At 43.4% G+C, this 13,756-nt stretch overlaps 1 protein-coding gene across 1 annotated transcript in view; it reads right to left on the bottom strand.

Moving 5' to 3' along the window:
- Positions 1-7,598, bottom strand: part of LOC144199134 (forkhead box protein O6-like) — a 42,246-nt gene extending 34,648 nt beyond the window's left edge. Inside the window, exon 1 of the mRNA XM_077720556.1 lies at positions 6,231-7,598. Coding sequence (XP_077576682.1) covers positions 6,231-6,713 — 483 coding nt within the window. The 5' untranslated portion in view covers positions 6,714-7,598. The remainder of the gene's footprint in view (positions 1-6,230) is intronic.
- Positions 7,599-13,756: the final 6,158 nt, after the last annotated feature.

The raw sequence follows: 13,756 nt of genomic DNA, 5'->3' as shown, positions 1-13,756 counted from the left end.
AATGCTTGAAACCCACGAAGATCTATTCAGTTGAAAAGTACATTTAAATGAGTTCAAGCCTGTCGAATTGTGAACTTGACGCACTCATCCCCTTGTGTTCTGCTCCAAAAGCCCCCGCCGCTCAAGGGAGAGGAGCGGAGGGGAAATCCGGCATTGTTATCCTATTATCTCGGAGATAATGTGAGATATGAGATTTCCTCTTAGATTAGAGTAGGCGTTCTGCTTAAGGCGGTCTGCGAGCTCGCAGTCCCGAGGCCGTGCCACGTCTGTGGGAAGATGCCTCACTCAGCATGCCCTTTGTGCCAAAAGAACACCGAGACACAAAGAATGCACAAGAGGCCTGGCAGAAGTGGGGGGTGAGGGAAGGATGGATGAATTCAGTGGCCAAAGAGTAGAAATAAAGGGGAAAAAATGATGGAAAGAAATTGCAAAGTGGGCAAATTCACATTGTTTTTCATTCTGCCGCCCCCTGATTGCCGTCTTCCCTATTTGAATGCGTGCCCATGCTTTGGTAATTTGCATGTACATTAATCATTTTCAGTGAGAAATGAACTGCCTGAAGGCTTCCAGCGAGGGAGGGCGGTGGGGTGATGGCATCGTGCATCTTGGCATCCGACCCGCGACTCAAAGCGAATATACTGCCTGAATTCAACCTGGCTCGCGCCGAAGGGAGACGTAAGGTGCTCATAATCCCTCGACATAAATCTGTCCAACATGCATCATATGCTCTCATTCTGCAAGTGTGCGTGTGTGTGTCGCGCTCTCAAATTACTTGGCTCCCTTGAGCCAAGACGCATGATAAAATATGAATCAGCTGATGTCTAGGATAGTTTCCAGTCTCTCAGGGCTTCCCAGCCAATCATCAAGTGACATAAGCCTGCACATAAAGAATCCCATAGCAGACACACCTCCGCAAAAACATAGACAGAGAGTGGAACCTCGAAGGTTGAACCATTTGAGGTTGTAATTTGTCTGGCCTAGGAGAAATTTGTCTTGGAGTGAGTGACGGCTGCAGAGATGAATACACGCAATCATACATGAGCCTATAAACACCACACCCACGTGACATTATTGCAAGAACACCTCCACCGTATCTGAACCTCAAACTATCGTTTGTTCATGTACATTAGCTTCATTGACTGAGTCTCGAATGAGTTTTTATGTTGCTTTGTATGTTAGGCCAGACTTTAATGGGTCATACTATGATAATGGAGGGTGTTTGAGGGTGTATTGATTCGTACACATTCCTCGGATACATCGACTACATTTAATTTTTTACTGCCCAAGAATAACAGCGATCGCAATTTTACTTATGCTCACCAACAAAAAAGTTCAAAAGTTCAATTTATCTTTGCTATCCTGTCCTCAATAGTCAAGAAATCATTGTATTTACAATCACCATCAAAACACAACCAAAATATATTGTCAAGCATCATTCATGACCATTAATCCATCATCAACTGCCATCAGTTTCAATTTTGCCAGCTTGTGTGCACACTGACCCCCAATCAATGTCTGAGATCTACAAGTGGTACAGGAAATTGCCCAATTTCATTAAATTGGGCAGAACAATAATCTGAAGCTACTACAGATAATATATCCTTAGTCGTATAAAGCTAAAACTGGCAAGACACAATGCCCGAACATCTTTTTAATTAAATGGCTTGTTTCATACACCAAATATGTGCCTGTATATTTCTAATTCTCAAGTATGTCCAACAAAAGCCAGTGTACATGATTACTGCCACCTCACAGCACACAGAGAAACTAAAACTCAATTTGCTTTATTGTCTGTATGAGTGGGTCTGTAACCCTTGCCAACTTGCTACAACTGCTGGGGAAAATCCCTGCTGGAGCATTACAGACTGGCTGGGAAGGACAATGATTTGAGAACCCATGAAGCTAAAGTATCGTCAGAAATGGTCTGTCCACATTGTTACACTTTCTATACAGTAGCTGACATATACATTAATGACAACTCTTACTCTGTTGACATGATATGACGCCTTAATGAACTTATTGGAACCTTCGGGCCATCTTCCACCCACTCCAAGTCATCCATCCAATTCCACTCCAATCCCACCATTAAACAAGTCAGGAGCAAAACGACGCTCTCAACGTTGTGTGTGCAGTGACGTGCTGTCAGGCCAATCACACTGCCGGCAGATATACGCCTATGGAAGGAGACATCCCTTCCCTCTGCAACTGCCCCCACAAAAGAGGCAACAAACACACAAGGTGATGCTTCGCTTTAACTGACAAGCGCCTTTCCCACGCATCCATGCGGTACGCATTCTAAATGCACCTGTAGATGATTCTTACTGCACTGGAAAAAAAAACTCACAAAGGAATATGAATAGGGGTGTAAATCACATATTGTTTCTGACGATACAATACAGTTTCGTTTGACAACAATACGATAACTACTGATATTACAATATGTGCCGTGATTTGATTTGATTCAATTTAGTAATTATTTGAAGTCGATTCATTGTTTCATCCCTACAAATTATTATTCAATAATAGCTTGCTTTGCTGCTCACTGATTTAAATATTTTATTGTTGAAAGAGCGCCCATATCCAAGTATGCAGTTTTAAAATTTCCCAAATATTTGTTATTGTTATATGCCAGGAGGTGCAAGGCCCCCTAGTTCAAGTACCATACGATTCTCCGTAAATTATAAACACAACGCTGTCCTTCCTCCGATCAGTGGCTAACAACAAGGACATAAAGGAGAAAACTACAGCTTTTCCACGTACGTATTCTACCTTAATGGTTAGTATCCTGGCACATTTTTCCAATAATAGCACTAGAGAAACCGTGACGGCAGATCGGATTACTGCTCAACTTTGGGGTGTCGGACAATAAAGGGCCAATTAATCTCCCTTGTGGTGGTGACGAGTACAGCTAGGAGGTGTAGGGAGGGTTCAAAAGTGCACAGCGTTTCCTAAACTCCCTCCTGTAAGAAGGTAATTGGGAAGTCATGACCCGAGGATGCTGCAGCCTTCCAAGAAGTCAGAAGCCATCAGGTATTTATAGGAGCTTAATGGGAGTGTCTAGGTGTAGCTCCAGTTGGGCACTCTGATCCCACTGCTTTTTCCTCTGTAGCAGCGCGACTCGTAACGGGAATAATTTGCTACACGTGTTACACTTATGAGGATTGCTTTTCCTAGAACTACAATGTATTGTCCTGGTTCGAGACCCAGTCTCGAGAGGCAGTTTTGCTTTTAGTTGGACATATAACTGGCCATCCTGCTACCAGCTGGCCTCCCACACAAATAACCAAGCTATACTAGCTCTTCATTTAATCAGCAGCAAACAATTATCTGCTGTCTTTTCCCTACATCCATTACAAAAATCTGCTGATTTTGAAAGCAAATGTTTTGCTGTTGCTTTCTATACTTTGAAACCAGACAAAAAATCTATTTTTAATTACCTACAAATAGGAGGTTTCAATTGGACATCGATAGCATGCAAACTAAGGGAAAACCTTGCTTCTTTCTAATGTTACCAAACACCACCAAAATGAATTTAGAAGATTTGTGTAACAATCTCAAAATGTTTCATGCAAAATAGACCTTCATTAGGCATTTATGCATAGTGCGTACATTTACAAAATCTGGTTGCAAGGACCAACATAGAAGGTTGCATCACCAACAGCACTGGAATTGCACAGAGTGAAACCATTTCCACTTCCTGTTTGTTTGCTCCCTGTAGTGGCCACCAGGTCAGTCAGCCTGGCCACTAGCTCATTAAAAGAGTCTGCTTTAAGTCTTACCTACTGCACCCTCCTCCTTCCCGTTACCTCATAAGGGCCTCTTGTCCGGACGGTGGCCGGATTTAGCACAGCCACTACCACCATCAAACCCTTTAAGTTGCATGAATAGCAAGGCGCCTAAGATTAAGTGGCCTGTAGTGTTCAAGGAGTTACCTATTCGGTTAGAAGTTGGAGTAAAGTAGGACTTAAGTCTACCTGGAGACATGCCTTAGCAGAGTTCACTTTAATGGAGCAGGATTAAAGTGTCAATCAGGTCCTCGCTGTCTGGACTCTCCAACAGTGACTGAGTTTAGCGCTAATGCAACCCACAAGTTAGTTCCAAAAGGCACATCCACCCCCTCACAAACAGAGAGAAGAAAAAAAAATGAATGGACACGCATTATGACTCTACTGTTTCCGTGGCACGCCTAGATGTAGTAACGGAACGACGTGACAGCTCTATAGGATGAATTTAGCAATGGACATATGAATACATGTTCAATAATGAGATTAGAGCTGAGAGTAGGCGGCCATGGCTAAATCCCGCTTTGTAGCTGAGGCAATCCTACAAACCCAGATATCATGTCAAGTATTTGACAGAGATCCCTGTAGCTCGACAATGCGCCCACAGACCGGCCTTCACCGTGTATGTTCTCACGCATCGCCATGGAAATGCGACTCTATTCACATGCAAATGTGACAAGCGAGACCACCGCTCAGGAAGGTGAGCGATCTTTCGCAGGGCCTCTCTCTCGTCGGCTCAAATGGTCACAGTGAGGGGCGACGAGGCGAGGCAGTGAGCAGAGGTTGATAACACGGGCATATGTCTGGGGGTAGTGGTATATGACGGAGGAGAGGGGTGGGTGGGTTCTAGGCTCCTGGCCAGAGAGTCAGCAGTGTTTGCGGTGTGCCTCATGTGTATGTGCTTGCTTCCCATCATTCATTTGAATATTTACACACTGTGGCCAGCTGACCTACAGTCCTCCCTGCTTTACAAGTGCGGGAGAGCCTCATTCGCTTGGAGAGGCCAACATATAGTAATGGAGGCTACACCCATGGTGATACCTGAAACACTCCCATTACTTTGACGTGTGCATCACTGTCAGAAAGAGAGGTACTGCACAGTCGAAAGGTCTCAGGGTACAGTCAACACTAAATGGACCTCATGGGACCAATTAGTAGACACCAAGGTAACCTTTTGTATACATCAGCAGGGCAAAGAGGTAAAGGATTCGAAATGTACTGTATCATAGGTAGAGAAAAAAGGTAGGATACAAAAACATTGTAACCCCAAAAATACAAATACTATTCCGACCAACAGCTTTCATGCGCATTATTATTTGCTTTTTAGTGGTTTAGCCCTGGATTTGAAAAACAACAACAACAACAACAATGACCTTATAGTTTGAGTGGCATGAGTCAACAGCTATCCAATCACTATTTATTTGTTTGAATCATAATATCATTACAAGATTCCAAGACTCTCACAAAGGTAAACAGTATATAGTCACTTTAAAAGTACCACAGCATCACTATTCACTTCCAAATTTGATTTTCAGTTGGCCTGATTAATGCTGATTTTATTTCAAGGGTCAAAATTGTCTTTTAAGATGTCTTTCAATACTGTAGCTCCTTTCAAAACTTTTTTCAGAATCATTGACAATGATAGCTGCCCAATCATATGGCTCGATTCATCCTTCTGCTGTGTATTCAAATAAATTTGTCACTCATAGACACGCATTGCATTCACTGCTAGCGATCCTACTAATAATTGGACCCCCATTAAAGCCAATAACATCCCAAGGGTTAAGGATTTAAAATCCTAAAATATTGTTTAAGCACAACAGCTCTTGACTGGAACAACATCACATTTTTGTACCCATGTTTACTGAAAAAAAACTGAAGTTGACTCTGAATGCACCTCTATTATTGGGGGGTATGTATCATCAATACTTCATTCACAAATCCTAGGCATACAAGGGGTCTTTAATGATCCACATTTCAAGATGTCAAGTGTACACCCTGCTGCAGAATAGACCAATGATTACCCGTTTAGGTGCTCTAATTGACTTTTTTTCTACTTGAAATGATAGACAGGCTATATAAAAAGAGGGGCTGTTCCACAACATACTACTTCCTAGCGACTGGCAGCCAGGCTCGTTCCAACGCACGCTGCGAGTGGCGCCTCTCCAGTTTAAAATCAATCTGCCATCGATGATCTATTAGAATGATTGGTGGCCCTAATGAAGCGGGATGAGCACACGCGTGGTGTCGTCCACGCGTGAGCTCCCCTCACTCACTCACCCACTCGCTCACTCGCACCTCTCCCCATGTTGCTGGCTCGGTGAAAGCCTAACAAAAGGCTCGGCGATCGACGCGTGCGTACACGTCAAGCGCGTGCAATTTCCGAAGGGTTTTTGTGCGTGTCTTTTTATTAATTTATTTTAAATGTATTTTCCATTTTCTTTTTACCTTCCACCCGGCCGAGCTGTTGCTATCGCCTTTATCCTTGAAATAGGGCACGTAGCGGACCATCCAGTCGTAGATCTGCGACAACGTCAACCTCTTCTCCGGCGTGCTTTCGATGGCGCGGGTGATGAGGTCCGCGTAGGACTGGTTCCCCCATGCGTTCCTCCGCGAGGACTTGGCTTTGCGCAGCGGTCCGCCACCGGCGTCCATGCACGGGTGCGCGGCGCCCACCGGTGCCGCGGCTGCGGCCGGTGCGCCGGTCGGATGCTTGAGTTCGCCCGGCGCGCCGCCCGCCAGCATCCCGGCTCGGCACGCCGGCACATCCTCGGGCTCCACCTTGATGCCGGCCAGCGGGAGTCCCCCGTTGACCTCGGGGAAATCCTCCGGGCAAGGCAGCGGCCAGGTGCATGAGCGTGGCCGGCTTTGCGGCTCAAAATCCGAATCAACCTGATGAGCGTCCAGTTCGTCGTCCTCCATCATCAACATTTGCGTGCAAAAAAGTAGGGGAAAATCAAAGCTGTGGGGCTGTGGCGGCGTGGGGTGAGGGATACATCCACGATATTTCTTTTTCTTTTTTTTTTCTTGACGCGTCTGGTCCGGTCACTTCACCCCGAAATGCTCACGCGGCTATTAAACTTACAGCGTGTGATCAATGTGGGAGGGGGGGTCGTTGGCATAGACGGATCATGATGAATCGAATCACAGCAGGAAGAAAATCGCGTGTAAGGACAGCAGCAGCAACAAAAGTAATAAGACCTTTTCGTCCATTTTAGCAAAGAAAGCTCCAAAAGAGGTCCCTTTGTATCATCGCATCGGAGATGCCGGGATTGATTCTCCTCCGGTAACGGTAGTGGCGGCGGTGGTAGTGGAGGCAGCAACAGATGATATTCGAGATGCGTGCGCAGCTTCAACGGTCGATAAATCCACCGAGGAGACACCGGGAAGGTACGGAGAAAGGCAGGGAAGGATCACCCGGCGATGGTGTGGGTGGGTGGGGGGTGAGGGGGCGAAGAGGCGTGATTGGAGCGTGAATTATTCAATCTTTCCCATGGAGCAAGTCGGCAGGCGCACAAGTGTCTGCCATTCGAATAAAGAGACGTGACGAAGCCATGGACTCCCAAGCAGTAAGAACAAAAAAAATAAAAGAGTCCACTTGGCAGCTTGATTTTTTTCTTTTTCTTTTTGAAAGATCTCCAAAAATTGTCAATGAACTGCTCCCACCCTGCTCAGATGACACACATGAGGACGAGGATGTGATGCGCGCCGTGGCTGTGGAGTGCTGGGCGAAAGATGCTGCCAATTGTAGAGCGCGCTCAGCAAATCAATACACTCCCCATCGCGATCGCATTGAGACCCCCAACTCTCCCCTCCTTTCCTCCCTCCCTCTCTCTCCCTCTCTCTCTCTTTCCATCTCTCCTCCTCCTCCAATTTGAGGCGCCACAATCCTTCAATCAAAAATGAAAAAGCAGCCTGGTGAGCGAGTGTTCGTTCTACCGCTGCGTCGCTTTGTGTGTGTGTCAGATTCCACGCCCAGCCGTGATCTCAAAAAAATAATAAAAAAATAAATAAAAGATAGGAGGTGGACTTCATGCACAATTCCAATCATGCATATACACCTAAATAGAATAAAAATGGTATACAGTGCAGGGGAAAAGGGAGATTTGCGCCTTTGTGCGTGACTGCACACGTGTGTCCAAGACTATGAGCGTGTAGCGTCCAAATGTCCTCCATGGGGGACTGAGAGTGCACAGGTTTCACCTCAGCTGATTATTTGGCGGCTATACCCCAGTGAGTGTAATTTTCTATGGCGATTAGACAGATTTAGCTCAGATTAAGAGAGATTAGGTAACCCTAGATTTTTAATCCAGAGGAAGTGAGGTGAAATGGGGTCTTTAACCAAATTAAATGTCCACGTCGCACGCCCCGGGGAGGACGGAAAACACTTGATGAGAAATCCACTGCAATCGTCATGCGGGCACTGTGTGAGTCGTGTCTTGAATGACCGAAGGGGCTTCTCCCCCTCCTCTTAATCCCATCATCAACCACCCAGGGTGGATGGTGCCACAGGTGCTCTGAAGTGATTGGCTGCTGATCTTACATATCATTACTAATTATGTTTTGGGGGTTCTCGCAATTAAGTATTGAGCCACTCTGGGAGAAGACAAAGTAAACTGAAAGTTTCCTTGAGAATTCATGCGAAAAAATCCCACATTACACAGATAAAGGCACCATTATATCAGAACATAACAGTTCCAAGAATAGTCCTAAAGTTTAGGAGAACTGTATTGTCAATTTGCCAAAAATGATTGGCCGCGAGCTGGTAATTCATTCATTTAATGAACCACTTTTCCTCACAAGGGCTGTGAGGGGGTGCTGAAGCCTAACCCAGCTAACTGTGGACACCAGACGCAAGACACCCTGAATCAGTGGTCAGCTAATTGGCAATTGCTAATGTAACAGCTAATTCCATGTCATCAGATCCGGCAAATTGTCTTTATATTGAGCATTTTCTGTTTATAATATTAGACCAGTTTGTCATAGTCGCCAAAAGTGCAGTTATATTACAGCTCACTAAAAAATATTTCTAACATTTCCACCAAATCCAGGCAGAATTATATCCACATTATTGTTATGAATCAAACCGTTTATGAATCCGCCAAGAATTCACAAAGAGTATTTTAGTAGAGAAATCACTTTCATTTACTTGGTTTGAAAATTGATTTACAAAAGACTGCATCTTTGTTCCTTTATGAATGCCAATGATGCTTCATGATAGCTAGAATAAATGTGCTTCCATTAGATAGCACATGCTACATAATTGATCATTGCAACCACTTTTAGAATACTACATTTTCTTTATCATACTTGGCTCACAGAATACTGTTTTAGTGGAAAACTAATTCTGATATTAATAGTATTCGATTAGTGGATCTAATACTCCCCCTTAGCTTTTTAGCTTTAATCACCCAGAAAGCTTGGCCTGGGCTATTTTACAGGCTGCCTCACAATTCACACATACAAACACACTTGTTACGTTGGTGCTGCCTGCAAGAAAGCATATTACTTATTCATGAACCTTACAACCAGACCCATAGTCACTCACACACACACACAATGCTCAGTGACCACCAGATTAGGAACACCTAAGCAACAATCACATGCCCAAAAGTCAGTTTTAATTGATTAACGTCATAAATCCATCAGCTGTATTCTACCATGATATATACGCATACTCCATCCCTATTTTTTTAATGAAAACTAAGGTCGACAGGTGTTGTAAAGAATCCCGATGAAATATTTGTGTTTTAAAAGTTTTGGGGTGTTTTAACATTGAAGATGTTTTTCGGTTGCAATTAGTTTCTTATAGTATGACCGATTTGAAAAATTGAAGTGTAGCAGAAAAGGGTGTCATAACGTTACATGAATAAAGTCAGAATATATTCTCATCGTTTTGGGATTTAAGACGAAAATAAAATAAGATCGTTACAAAACTTTACGATGAAAATACTGCTTAATCATGTATAGTCGGAAGACAGTTGAAAGGTATCGCAATGTTACTTGAATAATGATGAGACAAGACAAGATGTCATGATAAATGGGAAAAAATCATGATTAGAATAGCTACTAAAGAAACAAGTAATCCAATTATGAGCAAGTCAATGTTACAAGGGGATTTAGACTGCCACCTGTTGGTTTGACATCAATATTTCTTCCTAACACCATGTACAAACAGTTCAAAATAAGGACTTGAACCTGCGACCAGAGTGCAAAGGGTTGAGTGGGTGTGGTGATTTGTGCGTGAGATGAGGGTGGGAGCAGCTGTGGTGAAGCCTTGAGTGCACATTTCACTTGATGTAAAGCATTTTCTAAGCGCCACACTAGCCACATCAGAACCAGCATTTTCCGTGTGAAAGAGACTCTGCCAATGTGCCTTCTGCATGCAAAGCGTGCACTTCAAAGTGGCACAACACAGTGAGCACATACCTAACGTCAGACAGACACTTGAGCCAATACGATGACTTTTTTTTAAAAGAACAAGACTCGCCACTACCATCTGGATTGTTTCACTTTTTCGGGGTCGATCAGAGTTGTCTTGTCCAGACAGGTAATAATGACTGAAAGCCAAAAATACAGTCTACGTCAAGCAATCGTGTCGGAAAAAGAAACGACCAAAGTCATGAGGGTTTAAAAAAAAAATAAAAATACAGACATTGTCCCCATACCAGACATTCCACAACCATCGTGGCTAACTGTGTGCGGCAGATCCTGGAACAGCGCGTTCCACGCAACCGTAATCACCTCGCCTGGCCACAAGCAAGAGAACTGCAGTATGGACTGATCCCAGTTTTTGCGCCTGTCAATTAGCACCTTGGAAAAAGATCCCCAGAATTGTTTTCGCATATATATATATTTCACTCCCCCCCACCCCAAAAAAGCCAAGAACACCCTATTTTTTTCCCATCAGTGATCCCTCACAGCCTCACAATGTTGTGTAATATCAGCGAAGCTACCCAGTGGGATTGCAATAAAAGGATGCTGAAGAAGCCACAAGACCACTCTGGAGACTTTGATGCATGTCTAGAAGCCCAAGAAGCCTAAGAACCCCCCTCCCTTTCCTTTCCTTCCGTGGTTTCTCCCTTCCCAGCACACAAGCCACACTCTCTAACAAGCATATGGGCTCCCAATGACACAGGAAGGAGAGGGCTCCAATCCAACAGTTGGAGACGTTCCTTCCAAGGTGAAGCTGGATTTCAGCCCCCTCGTGGCGCAGGCCCAATACTGTCTGACTTAAAGACTTCCTGCCCCGAGCACAGTCCCGAGTTCTACATGGCATCTTGTCATGAATGCTGCCAAATTGGCATATTTAGCCTGGGAGACAACAAAGACAATGGCTGCCAAGAGTTTTAATTAAGACTGTGGTGAAATGGAAAGAAAAAGGCACACTCAGGTAATGACTCCTCTGCCGGTTTCTTAGATCTAACAAAATGTGATTAATTATCACAAGATGCCTCAGCCAATTAATTATATTTAATAGGTATATTCCTAAAGAGAGAAAAAAAAGCAAGTGGTCCAAAGGAGTCAATCCAAGCTTTCTCCTCAGCATAATTGGATAAAGATTGAAAGTATAATTGATAACGGCCTTTGGATGGGAGATGTGTATTTGATATCAAAAGGTGGTGGTTAAAGAGTTAGGTATGTTACTTCACTAATTTCAATTATAGCAACAATAAATCTACAGTAGACAGAGTACATTTTTAATCTCAAAAATCTCAATGTTCTAATTTGAATATTTTGTCACTGTGTTTGGCAGTCAACTTTGGTGACTACAACATACTTTCATGTTTTTAAGCATTTTGCATGTTATTGTTATTTACATGTAGTAAATACTTATGTATTGCAAATTACTGAATTGTACTGTGAAAGTTTAGGCTTAATGTATTGCAAGAGAAAGCTATGCTTCTGGCTGTATTAATGGGATACGACCTCAAATCCTCAAATACCACATATAAATATAATGCCAGGGGCTCTCCGTACTACAAATGTTATATTGCATTTTGGGCTATTAATTTATGCTGGTACAAAGAGATGGATTAGGTCACTAAAGTCCCCACTGAAGGTCCATGTCACAAATACACCGGCAACTACTCAATTGTTCTCTTTGTCCTAGAGATGTAACACTACTAGTCAAGAGTTACCACAAAGATATCCAAGACGAAATACTTGGCATGAGCCTGATATTAAACCGAAATGGCTGGCCAAAATGACATAACCTCATCAATATCATACTGTGCAGAGACTGATGTAGTGCCACTCGACTCGTCAGAGTTCCTTCAAATAAAGCATGGAGCCTATATTGCCTCTGGCAGGGAGTTGAAGGCCTCGCCTGCGAATGTCAACGGTCGGCTGGATCCGCAATAACCGACTAGGCCCGATGCCAACGTGCTGATTAGCCCAGCAAGGCCTCGGTTCTCCAGGCGAGGTGAAGCGGAGGTGTGTTGGGAGTGCGGCTCATCACCAAAGAGCACTGTGCTAAAGACAAGTTTAAGTGGAAGAAAGCCAGGAAACTGTAGCTTAGCCATGCCGGACATAGACAGCCTTCAGCAAGGAGGCATCTGCCTCTTTAATACATAATTCAGTCTTCGCTGAAACATTGCGCTTGGCCCCTGAGATTGGTGGAAAAACATACACCAGATGATCTAGGATCACTGGTCATCATCTTGATGCACCAGATTACACAAAGCAACCCTATCAATAGCTATTAAACACACACAAAACGATATCCATTTATGGAATGACACTTCATTTTAAGCCCACCCCTCTGAGAGTGAAAGAGGTAATTTCAAACAATAACCAGTAACTTCAATTGGAAATCATTTGTTCCAGGTTTACAGTGCGTAAAAGCGTTGTTCACAAGCTAAAGGAAATGTTTGATGTTTGAAGGTACGTATTTACACAGTGTAGATATATACAAGCGACATGACTGTAACGGAACATTTGGCAACTCCCACACCAAGTTGCTGGCACTGCTCTTCGATTGACACTATGCTCCAAAGATTTAGGCATTGATTCTTCAAGATGCACACAAGATGTACTATTTTCATCAAACTACCAAAAAAAAAAAATATGATTCTCAAGGAAGCAGGTTGCCACAAAAAGAGAAAAAGTGCTAAAATAAAGGACGCTTTTGACAATAATCTATCATTACTCCATTCATTGACAGCACTAGAGCAATTCAATGTCAGAATACATTTCATTTGCTCTTTGGTTACAGGTATGGGGGAAAGTTAGGTTTTGCTAATCCTTACTTTAGTGTTTGAGTTCTTTGTTTTGGATTTTGAACAGTTCATGTGCATTTTCGATTGGCTATCACACTTGTGATGCTTAAATAACATTGACCAGAGATTTCAATTTAGAAAGCTAGAAAAGCAATCCTTTACGAACAAAAACCTTTTGTGTGTACCGGCAATTTAATTACAAATACAATTAATGTACAGTGAAATTAGTTCCCGGTCTTACCCGTGATCGCAAGTACTTACATGAAGTCTTTCTTGTCTGTTGAAGCCGTTTAAGTTAAGACCTCCTTGACAAAGTCCAGTTGTTTGATCCAACTTTTGTGAATTGCGTGAGAATCTACAAAAAGCACAGTAGAGCAAATTAATTCTGAACAATATTCATTTTCCCCAACCATAGTTTCCATTAGGGTAAAACTTCCCCGTACCCAACAGAGAGGTCGTCATCGGTCACAAAAGAACACCTCAAGACTGAATAGAATGCTGTTAAAAGCTCTCCTATTGCATCTCATTAGTTTATAGTGGAGCAGCTAATTTTGTGGTGGGTGATTGCATACACAAAGATGTTGAAAGGGCAGCCAATGTGTATGGCGACCACAACAAACCACGTTTCCACCTGAGCGAATTTGCCCTCATCACCTGTGATTTGCAGATGGGTCAACAAATACAGACAGGCGTCGGCCCCGAGTGCTCCCTTCTGACACGCAACCACGGTCCCTTTACATCGCAAATGCATCT

The sequence above is a fragment of the Stigmatopora nigra genome, chromosome 7, assembly GCF_051989575.1.
Source record: "Stigmatopora nigra isolate UIUO_SnigA chromosome 7, RoL_Snig_1.1, whole genome shotgun sequence".
In the NCBI taxonomy this organism is placed as follows: domain Eukaryota; kingdom Metazoa; phylum Chordata; class Actinopteri; order Syngnathiformes; family Syngnathidae; genus Stigmatopora; species Stigmatopora nigra.
The sequence above is the reverse complement of the archived record's forward strand: the minus strand, read 5'-3'. Positions and strand labels throughout refer to the sequence as shown.